Source organism: Salminus brasiliensis, chromosome 10, assembly GCF_030463535.1.
Source record: "Salminus brasiliensis chromosome 10, fSalBra1.hap2, whole genome shotgun sequence".
Classification (NCBI taxonomy): Eukaryota; Metazoa; Chordata; class Actinopteri; order Characiformes; family Bryconidae; genus Salminus; species Salminus brasiliensis.
In genome coordinates, this window is record NC_132887.1 from 10,183,891 (window position 1) to 10,198,182 (window position 14,292).

The 14,292-nt window shown below is 39.4% G+C and overlaps 1 protein-coding gene across 1 annotated transcript in view; it reads right to left on the bottom strand.

The window, feature by feature from the left end:
- The window catches only part of LOC140564075 (latent-transforming growth factor beta-binding protein 2-like), a 154,840-nt gene that overhangs the window by 50,891 nt on the left and 89,657 nt on the right, over positions 1-14,292 (bottom strand). Inside the window, exons 10-18 of the mRNA XM_072689151.1 lie at positions 13,001-13,123; positions 11,312-11,476; positions 8,957-9,304; positions 6,959-6,978; positions 6,814-6,847; positions 5,368-5,463; positions 3,203-3,328; positions 2,292-2,420; positions 1,429-1,548 (exon numbers count right to left, since the gene is read on the bottom strand). Coding sequence (XP_072545252.1) covers positions 1,429-1,548; positions 2,292-2,420; positions 3,203-3,328; positions 5,368-5,463; positions 6,814-6,847; positions 6,959-6,978; positions 8,957-9,304; positions 11,312-11,476; positions 13,001-13,123 — 1,161 coding nt within the window. The remainder of the gene's footprint in view (positions 1-1,428; positions 1,549-2,291; positions 2,421-3,202; positions 3,329-5,367; positions 5,464-6,813; positions 6,848-6,958; positions 6,979-8,956; positions 9,305-11,311; positions 11,477-13,000; positions 13,124-14,292) is intronic.

A 14,292-nucleotide genomic window follows, 5' to 3' on the forward strand; every position in this document is an offset into this window, starting at 1 on the left:
ACTTGAACATAAACTTGCAGTACTAAAATACACATGCATCACAAAAATACCACCTACGTCACTCACTCACTCGCTCACATACACTCTTAAAAATAAAGATGAAAAAAGTACATTGTTAATGAAGTTTAAATGCAACAACACTTTTTCAATAATGTCAAAGCTTCTATACTAATCAATGCTTTTTTAGAACCTTATGTTCAAGCCAGAAAGAATTTAAGAAATGTGTTTTTAAAAAATGTTTTTTAAGAGAGTATGTAAGGCCTACAAACACATAACCAACATGTACCAACCAAGTACCTTATATTTCCTTTGGTCAGGACTGGAGAAAATATAATCATCGATTTGTCATTAGATTATAGGGGACAGAGAATAATTAACACTTGATGTGTACTTTTCCATTACATTTCATACAACACAATTATAATTTATAATAAATCACCCTCTAAAATACCTACAGTTGTGACTGGAAGTTTACATATACCGATACCGATACATATATACAAATGTGATGGCGGTTTTGGGCTTTCAGTGAATTCTTGCAACTGTTCTTTTTCCTGGGGCAAAATGAGTAACAACATACTTTTACCATCTTTACTAGAATAAAAGAAACATTTGATTCACAGGTTTTCATTATTTGGGGTTTTCTAAGATGAACACAGGGCCAGGAAAATACCTCCACTGATAATTGGTGGAGTGGTGTCTTTCAGTCTTTCAACTTCCTGTTAGTGATCATGATTGACTACAGCTCTTCTCTGGACCCACATAAAAAGGGTTTGTTTGACATCACTTCCTGGACTGACCAACACCCAGTACAATGGGAAAGTCCAAAAAGCTCAATGCAAATCTGAGAAGGATAATCATGAAGAAGGAATTCTTCAGAAAAACCTCAAACCATCAGCCAGACAGTTGAAACATGGAGACAGTTGGATTTTCCAACAAGATAATAACACCAAACACACTTCAAACGTGGTTGTGGAATCATAAAGCAGGCTAACAAAATCCACACTTCAATCATACTGCAAATTTGTGGACTGTGCTTAAAGGTTTGGTTCGTCTCGGGACACCAACAAATTTAATAAACTCTAATTCTGACAAAAAGAGCAGTGAAATGTCCAACCTGAATTCTTCTATGGGCATTGAAACGAATACAAAATGTGCCATATGTATAGTTTTGACCTCTTGTCAGAAAACCAAAAGAAATCTTGTTTTTTTTAAATAAATTATAGCTGTGTGTTGTAACTCATTCTGCCCCAGTAAAAGAATACTGCCATTAGATTAATGCCCATGAGGTGATTATACACACTTTCAACTGCAACCACACATTTTTTACCACTCCTCACAGTTTCAACATTACACATTAGATATTTTGACATCAAACAACAATTAATATAAGCACAAGTGTTGCAGTTATATGGTGTGAAACCATACCTTCACACTGTCCTCTCCAGTTCTTGGTAAAGCCACTCTTGCATTCACAACTGAAGGATCCCTCAGTGTTTATACAGAGGCTGTTGGGACACTTGTTGGGAATGGCACACTCGTTTATGTCTGTCAGTTGATTTGTTGCACAATGAGGGGAAGGGAAATACAGTGAAATTTTAATATACATAAATAAATATACATTAGGCATTTCGGAAATGCAACAAAGCAAATAACTTCTAAAATCGGAACGGTCAGATGACCATGATCTGAGCTTACAATCAGCTTACACATTTTGTCTTCTCATACATGTATGTAAATCTGACCCTGACATTTTGTTCTACCAGCAAAACTCCTTTAGACCCTACCGCTAATTTGTGCCAGGCAGGAGATTCAAAACCAGTTGCCAAAAGTTGCTCACATGTTGGTAAATTATGAAGAATATGTGATCAGCCACACTTCCAGTAGCTTCTTACATTTTCCTTCCACATGTTATATGTTCCTCCCTCAAATGCGTACGCATGAGACAGAGCATATGCCAATATTCCAAAGCATTTCCAGGCTGATAAACAGCCCATTAAAGCTTGTGGACCACTTGTGTTCATTCCCATTGGCCAAACATGCTTGATCTGAGCCTGAAACTGGCCTTACATAATATATTGGGAGCATAAAGGGTGACTTGGCAGAATAAAGAGTTTATACAAAGTTTATAAAAATTACTGACTGATCTGCAGACCAATAGTGTCCAGAACAATTAAGGTTGAGTAAGATAAGACGAACAAGATTGGTTCCAGGCTGTAAACAATCTGATGCATTTAACAGATCAAAAACATTGCTAACACTTCCATATGCTAATCATTCAGCTCGCTCACCTTGACATGTCTTCTTGTTCTGCGTCATGAGAAGGCTAAAGCCAGAGAAGCACTGGCACGTGTAGGAGCCATAGGTATTCACACAGTGTCCCTTCCCTCCACATGGGTCATCTTCACACTCATTCACATCTGACAAAAGATGTTTCAGTTACAGTATCGATTCTACTTACAGAGATAATTATCATATTATATCATATCATATCATATCATATCATATCATATCATATCATGTCATCACTGCCATGCAAAAACGTAGATTTCATTTTTTCTTTTAGGTCTAGCAGTTGTTCAAAATGTAACAACGAGCGGACCAATAGAAATGCTCCAAAATGACTTGGAATAACATCTGTTACATTAACTTCCATTGAAAGTTCTGAAGTTTATTCCTTCTTCTGTAAAGTTGCTGTTTTGGAGACACAAAGTGTTTGTGTGACAGCAAAGACACACAGCTTCCCTCTATAGGCTGCAGGTTTGGGGCCTCAAAGCAACCCCCCTAATCCATGAGTATTTTGGTTCCATGGTAGTACTATGCAATCGAAAGGAATGAAATCACTGTCATGATTCTGAATATGTATGATAATGCTCTAGCACGCGTCCAAAGTAACCTTTCCCTCTGGGGCCTATCCAGCAAGCAGGCATTCCTTTGTGATGGCCCAAGCCAGGGCTTTACTTGGATACTGAGCGCTGTATGAAGTCATATATGACAGCACTGGGGCAGTCCTTTGGATGGCTCCTGCTCTACGGTTAGACATCACAGCTCAGCATAAACAAATGGATCACCTTCCCTCTGCTCGGGATTCTCTCAGGCACTTGCTAGAGCTGCAGTGCTGTGTGAGAGAATCCTGCTTGTCCTCAGTGAAGTGCTCTCAGGCTGTGCAAACTGTGATCCAGTGCTCATTAAAGGGACTTACCGATGCAGGTGGTCTGCAGGCCATTGAGTTTGTAGCCTGGGTCACAGTAGCAGGTGTAGCCGGTTTGCACTGACACACACTGGCCTGGCCCACAGATGGTTGGAGTTAGGGAGCACTTGTCAATGTCTGCAAGGAGATTTTTAGAGGATGGTGAATGAATGACAATCTCTGAGTTTTCCAAAAAAACTACAGTGTAAGACTTTTCAGGTGCTTTTAAAGCGAGGGAAGGACTTATCTGTGAAACGTCAATGACAGGCAATCCATTTGGTATTAGGGGTGTAAATCTTTGACCAGTGATCCGATTTCAGTTCTTTTGATTCAATGCATCAGCAAGTTCAAATTCCACTGTGATTCAGTACAATTAAATGTGATTATTTTGGTATAGTTCAGAGCTGTTTAGAAAATACACTTAATCAATGCCTAAATGTAAATATAATGTAAATGTAGTGTGAGTATGAGAATTGTTTATTTTTTTGCTTCTGGGATCCCCCTACAGTTAGGGAGTGTGATTCACTTTACACTCGGTTTGAGCTTTCCGTCATGGACCGCTGTAAACATGCATTTCTGTACAAGCTACAGAGGAGCTACAGAACCGGCATATGAAGTGAAAGAAGCATGTGGACTGTGAAGGTGCTAGAGTACCATTACAGGACTTTGCACATATATAAATTGGGTTACGCAGTGTTATGTGCCATAGTGCAGTAGCAGAGTTCCAGCCCAGAGTGACAATGCCAGGGACACCAGTCTCCCTATTACAATCAGGGTACCATTAACACGATTTAGAAGCTGATTTAAGGTCAAATTTCTACAAAACATTACTTTAAATGCAAGCAACGTTTCACTGTACTGCTGTGAGCTTAATGAAGGGTCAAAATATGTATTGATTTATTTTTCTGTTTATTTTACAATATAAAAGTATAATATCTGACACTCTACTGAAGCTCTAGTCATAATATAATAAGCTAGTCCTGATCCAGTGAAACAACACCATATGCTCTGATACAATTCAGTAGAATCCAATACACTGGGCTGTTACACTTCCACAATACACTGATGCAATTTTACATCCCTACTGCTTCTCAATTTGACTCGTCGTGGCTTATTCCACTCACTGATTTATTGTGAAATCTGATTTTCTAACTCTGAATTGAGTGCACACTGACTCATGTCTAATTTACAGCACAATAATGAGCAAAATATATCACTGAGAGTGAAAACAGACTGACTCTGCCATTGCACTCAGTAATGTAGCGCGCACTAACACTCTCTTTCTCAGCAGACACGTGCAACCCTCTGGAAAATGTTTCTCGCTATGGAAACAGAAGAGCGGGTTTTATGAGGGGGCTTAGGGGTCATGTTTTACAGTGCTCTGACCAGTGGCCACCTGCTTCTCTAGAAGTCAGTACTACCCCTTTACTCATTTACCATTTTATTCGTGTCAGGCCGGAGACGAGTTCACCATGGCCAGGCAGCATCTGGCTGCAATAGCGAGGCCTTCACTCAAATTTGCTCTGTTTCTAAACACACGGAGCTGGAAGTACATTTTCTACATACATAATGGGCCGTGTCCCAATTCTGCAATTCAAATGGCAATCTGGAAATGAGCGGCGTTTATTCAAACTCTGAAACACAGTCATGTTATTCCAATTACAAGGCGCACATTTGCTTTGACTGTTTGCCTCATCGCCCACTGAGTGTGTCTGAGTGGATGGAGCTTGGCTGGCCTACAGGGGCCGACAGCCTATACAAGCTTAGCTTGAACTTCGAAAACCTGACCTGTTGAACAAATGCAAGCCACCACACACCCTTTGGCAAGTGGGAGGAATACAATTGAGATGACGGCACAATATTTGCATAGGTCTTAGATGTAAGGAATGGATTTGAAGATTAATATTAATGGGAGAAAGATGATTACATGAGTAAAGCAAGAAATATGTGGATCTTTTTTTTTCTTTTTTAAACTTTATTCCTTTGAGAGAAGCTATTTTGGCCTCTTGCTAACAGAAAATGACGCTTTTCCAATGAAATCATTGCTGATCCATTTGTTAACAATGTTTTTAGGAAGCTTCCATTGTTCCAAGGCAAAAAGAAACCAATGAATGAGACTAAGAAGACTTGCTGTGATGTCCTGATTACAAGGAGAATGAATTCCTGCAGTGACTGACCTGTGGATTGTGTGGCAACGTTGATTGGAGCTGTGTCCCGGCTGTCAGAGTCTGGCTTTAGGTGGGTGGGCAAGTGGGATGTGACCTCAATAACATCTGTTGTAAAGAAAACCAGTCATAATCAACGCACAAATGTTGAATGCTGAAACTCTGCTGCAAGCATGACAACCACGATCCCAAATGGGTTACAAGTCAGACTTGTCAGACAAAGCACAGTGTGTTACTATCTTCTAACAGCCCCTCTTAAACAGTAGCAACGGAGAAATAAAAATAAAATATGTCTTTCTGCCAGCTAAAACCAGCAGAAAAACATTCATAAATCAGAGAGATTATCAGGGGCCTAAAGGGCTCCAGCATGGTGCATGTGGGCTTTCTCTGTGTTTTCACTGGCAGTAGAACTCAACTGTAGGTTGCCTGAGTTTTATAAGGACGATTTATAGAAAATGAATTAGAAGCCCAGCGCCCGAGGACTAATCTTTGTTTTGTCTGGCTGTAAAATTACAGCAGTTTCAGAGTGAAAAACACGAACAGTCGGTTAATGTAAGGTTTCCAGCTCATCTGCAGTCAAATTATAGAAAACCATCATTCGCCACAAAAGCCAAAAGGAAAATAATGCCACATCTTCAGTCTCTGCAAAGAACGGTCATATGTTGAATAAATGTTTTTACAGATTAATTTTTAAATGTTTTAAAAATAGTTTAAATGTTTATAACTGAGAATTCAACAGAGTATTCTACCATTAGTTCTACATTTACTCACATTAGTTTAAGATGCAAACTGTAACTGCAAACTGCAAATTTGCTGAGTCTGAATTGTTCATAAGGGAGGTGAATGGCATCGGATGTTTGAAGAGTTTACTTTCTCTTAAAGCTCCGTCACAGACAGTTATTCCATGCAACTATCATTTGCATTGATAGGGTTTGGGCCTAAAACTAGAACTACATTCAAAGCAATTCAACCAAATCAATTCAAATGCAGGGTGAGAACCAATTTATCAAACTAAAAATGTGTGTAAAAACTCACAATACACACTGAGGTTCACCGATGGTTTGGGTTATTGAATGAAATGGCTATATTTTTGTTATGTCCTATCACCACCACTGCAAATAAATGATTTGTTGGGACCAAATCCTACCAATGCACAACACCTTAATCTGACATGTTAACTGGTCTAATTCACATTCAGTCACACTTTGAAAATGAATATACTACTATACTATACTACTATATATTACTTTTATATTATAGTGTAATTAATAATATATAATATATAATATATAATATAATATATATTTAAATGAAAGAAAATAATATTTGTTAAATTAGAAGCTCTGCCAAGATCTTTCCTGAATTGCTTTCGGTATTCATATTTTCTAATTTAGTATATATAAATATATATGAAAAATACATCAGCAATATTTACCAAGAAAAAAGAGAAAATAATACCTGGATAAACAGGAGGTGCATCTGTAAAGGTCGGCTGTTGGGAATGGAATAAAATTAATCAATTGATTAAAAAAAAAAAATCACTCAACTCTTGTAAACTGTGAAGGTATGTTATTAAATCGCTTCGGTATGTTATTAAACTTACCACATTAAAGGTTTCTTCAGCTATAATAAGGATGTCCATGGGAAAAGAAGGAAAGAAGTGAGACGAGAAGAAAAAAAGAGTAGAAAGTGGGTTAACTCTCAACAATGTCACACATTTTTTACCTTTAGCACAGTAAGCTCAGCTCATGTTGGGTCTCAGTGCTTCTCCATCCAGAACCCAACTTAACTTATTTATTTCTAATAAAACAAAGCTTAGGCCACATTCATCCCTTAAGCTTCCCACTGCGGGGAGAAACTGAAAACAAGCTCCACTATACAGAAAAATGCAAATACTGGAGAAAAGATGACTTTGTTTATGAGGGTACAATTCATAAATATTTGCAGTGTTCTGATATAAATCACCTAACCTCAGCAATGCCAGTGAATTATCTCATAATAATAAATGAGAAGAATGTTTTCGAGAAAGCCTCGAAGGTCACAGATGTTTGGCCTCTGGGGATTAAGATCTGTTTCCTAAAGCTTAAGGGAAATTATGTTGGATGTGTAAGGAATAAGCTGGGAGGTAGATGTATGGTCATTGGAGGGGATGTTTTTGAAATCAGAGGGCTAATACAGAAATCAGGGTTAATGAATCCATTAAAGCCACCTCACCTGAATTGAGTAATTTTGTACATTATATCTAATCATCCACTGGTAATGTGTACAGACAATGGGATGTGATACTCTAGACAGGTGTACATTCTTAAAAAAAGTGTTTTGGAAAACTGCCATAAGAATACTCACATAAGAAACTGAATTAATTATTTATAGGAATGCTGGGCATTGTATCAGCTTATCTCTAATCGCTAGATTTGCAGCATTTGGTTGCTTACCACCCACAATAATTTTTTTTATTTCCTAGTATCTAATGAAGGAACAGAAAACCAACTAATTTAAACACATTAATGATGAGGATGAGAATAATGAGGAGGTTTCTAATCTTTGGTAAAAAAAAAATAATAATAAAAAGTTGTAAAAAAGTAAGATTGAGGTAATTACTCAACCTTTTCTGTTTATTGAGCATTTTTGGTGGCGGCTGAGCGGTTAGAGAACTGAATTATTAATCACAAGATTGTGAGTTTGATACCTGCGACTACTAAGCTTCCCCTGTTGGGCTCTTAAGAAAGACCCTTAACCCTCCCTCGGGCTCCAGGGTGACAGAGGAACCCTGCGCTCTGACCCTAGCTATCTAAGCTGGGATATGCAAAGGGAAGAAGTTTCTGTGCTGTATCTCAAGGATGCCATGGATAACTTCAATATCTGCAAGTGACTATGCTGCACTACACCTTTGAAGTCTTTGTGAAGACTTTGAACACTACATTGTGACGTTATCATGATATTGTAAGAAACACTGCATGTATAGAATAATATACGTACATAAATGTGATGTTCTGTCATTTCTTTTGAAAAGACATTTCTTTGTCTTTGCTGGCTTTGCTCTAGACATTTCTTATTGTTTGGGTTGTGTGGTAGACCCTTGGTATTCCAGATGGCACATTACGTACAACAGAACTGCACTGTGACCTTAACTGTGAGCTGTGCTCAGACCGTTAACACACTAAAACAGCTGGACAGAAATCACATTTAACATGAGATCAGCTTGTGAAGCCAGAGCTGCTGTGCATATCTAAAATGTATGACCATTATTATGCATTAAATATCATTGTATGGCTATTATTAAACATTAACACACACACACACACACTCGAAATATAGGGTTCTACATAGTACAGCAAAATAGTGGGTTTTTTACTATAACTATAGTGGAACCCTTTTTATTGCTTTATAACAGATTCTATAAAGAACCCTATTAAGGGATGTTCCATGTATATGAAGAACACTTTAAGAACCATTCATGTTTTCAAATGATTCCATAAATTGTCATGGTTCTATAAAGAACCAGTGCTTTTATTGAACAGCCCTTGAAGAACATCCTTGATATGAATCCAAATACCTATCATGTTTGTAGAGGTTCCCAGCATAGCCTCCATATACTCACCATTAGGTAATGATGGAGACACATGTATGGGAGGCTGGAAGTCAGTCCAAGGGTGATGAGGGACCTGTGCTGTCCTAGGTGGTTGTCCAGGCTCTGGTGTTTTAGGCAGCTGTGGCAATGTAGGAGCCTGAGGGTGGTGGTAGGGGGTGTGAGTGAGGGTTGGTATTTGGGGCAGGTGATAGGGGGTCTCGAGAGGGATCTGGTCAGGCAGAGGATATGTGGGGATCTGAGAAAGGAAAGACTCGACTCTACTAATCTCTTCGTCCTCCAGCTCTCTCAGTGTGATCTGGACATCTGAACGGGAGTAGGTGTAGCCATGGCCTGCGGGACAGATTTCCCTAAAATGGTCTGTAAAATGAAACACAAATATATGATATTTTAATTATGCATTTGGCAGATGATATTATATAAAGCGGCAAGTACGATACAGATGTACAACTATGACGAGAGGCGGCTGTAGGAGAGAAGAAAGGAACCACAAGAGCAAGGCAAAGATACAGTACATATAAATGTCCATCCATTCATCCATCCTTCCAACCAGTGTGTCTTGAGCCAACCCGGAAACACTGTGCCTTTCTCTCTCTACCCACTCTGGAGAGAGTGGGTAACCTTCACTGGTGTCTGCTGGCCGATGTGTTTGAGCCAGATATGCAACACTTTCCTCTGAGCAAGCTAGCTGCCCGGTGCCGTTGCATTGCCGGCAATTCAGAAAACAAGGCGCTGGCCGGCTTTGCATGTGTCAGAGGACACCTGACAGCCTTCATCATCAGAGAGGATATGTATAGACTGGGTAATTGCCCATCCAATTGGGAAGAAAATGGGTAAAAAATCTAAAATAATTACAAAAACAAAATAAAATGATGAAAGACACTGTAAAAATGAACTGATCTACAGTAAGTATAATAACACCCTAAGCTCTAGGCTCAGTGCTGTAATCCTGCTCCATGCCGTACAAACTACATGACATGAAATACAGGATTTCAGACGCAGGCACAATAAGAATGAATTATGAATGTTCAATTTAGACAAAGCATACTGTCTGGAACCAGAGACATGGTGGATTTCATGCATTTCTTTTACCTATACTTTGAGGAAGGTCCATTCATCATAGATTTTCAATTCAAATCCCTTCTTGCCTGCATTACAGAAAGCATGACTAAATGCAGATATGCTGGATGTTCCACCATACTGTTCTGATTTACACTGTCTCTTCAGAACAGATGGAAGGTGAAGATGAGGGGTTGCATAGCTTTAGATGCATGGCTGATGGTCACTTTGCTTTCCTTTCCATTTGCTTTACATTTATACAGACCATGGTTCATTCTACTGCCTTCGCTCAGCATGCCGGCCTTTCCTGCTGTGACGCCGTCTATAAATCTCCACACCATGCACACAGTGTTTCATTTGTCTTTGAAGATGAGATCAGGAGAAGCAAAGGAGAATGACATTTAGTTCCAGTTGGTACTTTCCCTCTCTATGGCATATTTAGTACAACTATAATTCATTTGTTCCTTCAGTTGGTTGCCAATGTTGGTTGGTTAACAATTTTTCCTTCCTCAACTAATGGTCAACTATCAGCTATCATTTTCCTCAGTTAACCACCCCTGATTTTTCCGTTAAGCATGTCAGGAAAGGTATGCCTAGTATTGGCTTGTTTTGTTTAGCTATAGGGATGCTCCAGCCAGACTAGGAAAACCTCCTATCATATGGTTGCTTCACAGTAATACTGTTAACAGCGAATCCTCTGCATTTCATCCTCCAAGATCTCCAGAAAGGGGTTTCTTAGTCTGGTTCCTTGTTTCCAAGAGAGTCATGTGTGTGTATTGTGTGTTGTGTATGGAAATATAGTATATAATATCCAAACTGTTATGCCAAGACGACTGGGTCCGAGGATCTCCAAAACAGTAAGTCTTGTTAGGTGTTCGCGGTCAGCTGTGTGTAATTACTGACAGTGGTCTAAGGATAGGCAAGTCAAAAAGGTTGACACGTCCCCCAAGACTCATCAATGTTTGAGTTCAACAAAGACTATCCCATTTGGGTGGAATCAACAGAAGAGCATATGTGGAACAAGTCTCAGAAATCTTAATGACACTACGAGAAGGATACCTAACAACATACAGTGCATCACACTCTGCTGCGTACTTGCCCATGCTAACCCCTGTCCACCATCCAAGCATCTGGACTGGACTGTAGAAATGGAATAAAGTTCCATGCACTGAACAGATGCGAACATAATGGGACAGGGGTCCACAAGAGTGCATTTTATACCCACTCATCAGAATACCACTACACCACTGGATACAGAGAATGCTCTGTGCTCTAAGTTAGTAACAGTAATAGATGGGAGTGAAGTACCTGAATCAGGTATAGGGCACCTCTCACAGTTGGGTCCCCAGGCCTTGCCCACCCGGCTGCAGCAGCAGATCTGTTTGGTGATCCTCATGGACAGTGAGAGGCTACATGTGCCTGCTGAAACTGACCGGTAGCAAGAGGCTTTTTCCATGGACACTGCTTTATCCGCTGTAAACATTACAACAAAAGCTTAAACAAGCTAGCACTGATCAATAATACACACCAAGAGATCATACACAACACCAAACATCATGCACCCACCCAACCCTCCTCAGCAGATGTTCTTGTTCCCAAGCTTGGCCCTGGAGTACTGCTCTACTACCTAGTTTTGTAGTTTATTACAATGTTTCTCAATCCTGTTCATATTTGACTCATTAATGGAACACTCTAGGATTTTACAACATAATCTCTCACACCTCCCACATGTGTGGGAAATGGTTGATTTCCACTGGCAAGAACTGTGAAGCCTTTCCTGGAGAAGATGCATATTTCAAATGTTCAGCAATGTTCAGAGACATATTTCAAACATTATGCAACATTCAGCCACTGCCCAGATTTTCTATTATTAGCGGGCTTTACATCTAACTCTAAATAGAGGGAAACATGTCAAAATAATCATTGGTGGTAATCAATCGTACAATACACACACAATGCAGAGATTGAGATTAGACTGACACATACTGGAATATCCTTTTAGATGGTTACAATGAACAATGCCATTGAAGAACCACTTGTTGAGGGTTCTTAAGACCTTTAAAAGGTTCTTCACACTTTCTCACAACTCTATTACAATCCTGGGCTCAGTTTCCCAAAAGCATCTTAGTGAGAGAGTTCGGTATGATGCTTGCTCTACAATTTAAGAATCATCTTTGTGTTAAGATGCTTTTGGGAAACCCAGCCCTGGTTCTTTATGAAACCAAAAGAGGTTCTTCTATGGCATCGCTTTAAAGAACCATTCGAAGCATCTTTGTTCTTAAGAGAGTATTTGCAAGAGCAACTGGTTTTAATAATTAGTGACTGTTGCACTGAAGATGTGCTCTTTTGCAGTGCATTGCCTCAGACTTGATTTATAATCCACTAATACAAATGTAATATTTTACCATTTCAATTTAATATCATATTTCTGCACTCTTGGTTTAGCTTAACCCATTTATGCCCCATAATTTTTATTACACCCTAAGGTTTGCTAATTGTTAACTGCATGCAAAGCAATACAAACTGGCTGAGTTGTTATAACAGTGGGGTAAAGAAAACAAGAACCACTGAGGAGGAACTCCAAGGCTTATTACACACTAAGGCGTATTACTCAGTAACTACAGGTATGTCTGTACAAACTGGTGGGGCCATTCTTTGGTAACAGAAGAACACCTTCGGCCTGCTCACGGACTATAGGCTTTTTAAGGGGTTAAGAGTTTAATAGATTTGTTGATCTGTCAGACTGAACAGAATGTTTTTTTTTTTTTCCGAATAGCTCGGCCTAGCTTTCCTAAAAACATCTCAGCACAATTGGTCATGCAAACAACACAATGAACACTCTATACCAGTTTAAATGCTCTTATCACTAAAGATGCTTTTGGAAAACTGGACCAAAACTGGCTTGTTAGAGCAGAAAAGGAGAAGTTGAGAAATCCACATCTAAATGTTATTTAGCGTCTTATTGTGGTTGTCTGTGTATATGTGGTGGTCACTCACAGACGCAGTGGCTGCGGGCAGGGTCCAGCATGTATCCAGGCTTACACGTGCACCTATAGCTGCCCTTGGTGTTGAGACATTCTGCATGCTTACAGATGCCAGGCATCAGACACTCATTGATATCTGTGAATTCAAGAACAAAACACAAGAGAAACACACCAGCTCAGTACGATGCTACTCTTCAGGCCTCTATTAGAATGATCTTATATTATAATATCTGCTCTTATAATAACTCAGAGAATTAAAGCAAACACATCCATCAATGTATTCATATTTCTCCCCCTCTTTTATCACTTTGACAATTTGGATTAGGCCTATGTGTGGAAACCTGAATTATGAGCGATACTTGAGATGGTTTATGAGGAGCGTATTTGAACATGATTCCTTTGTTATCATTATGCCTTGATAGATGTCCAAGCTCCACGCTGGCAAGACGGTTTGATCAGAGATATGAATAACTGGCAAAGACATGAGAGAGTGGGGGAGTTCTGTAGGCAACATGATACAATCGAGGAGGTGGTATGAGCTCTTTTTCACTCTCTCTTTTACACATACACACATTTTGCAGGCAACATGCAATAGAGTTTAAAGTGTGCACAAAAAAAAGACACTTAAATTGGCACTCATATATAAACAGTTGATTTTCCCTTAACCTCAAAGCTAATCCTCCTCCAACACAAAGTCTTTACGTTGTGGGGGGTTTCTCAGAATTGACATTTAATCTCGTTTACAAAAAATATTTCACAGAGAACTTAATTTAAGACAAAGCAGAAGAGGAACACTATATGGACAAAAGTATTGGGACACCTGCTTTTTCATTGTTTCTTCCTAAATCAAGGGCATCAAAAAAAAAAGTGTTTACCCGGCTTTCCCTGTCTCTACTGTCCAGGGAGGGCTTTCTACTAGATTTTGGAGCATTGCTGTAAAGATTTGATTGCATTCAACGATTAACCCATTAGTGAGGTCAGGATGTTGGATGATCACCAGTTCATCTCATCCCCCAACTCCCCAGCTCATCCCAAAAGTATTGGATGGAGCACCATTCATCATTCTAGAGAACACAGTTCCACTGCTCTACAGCTCAATACTTGGGGCTTTATACTTCACTAGCCCATGCCTGGCATTAGACAGGGTGCCAATAGGCTCCTATTTAACAGCTGTAGAGAGTCCTATTCTATTGGCAGTACTTCTCTACAAGGACTAAGTTGTGTGTGTGTGCATTTGCACACCTGTGTCAGCAATGGGTGCAACTTAAAGTAGCTGAATGCATTTATTAGAAGGGGTGTTCACAA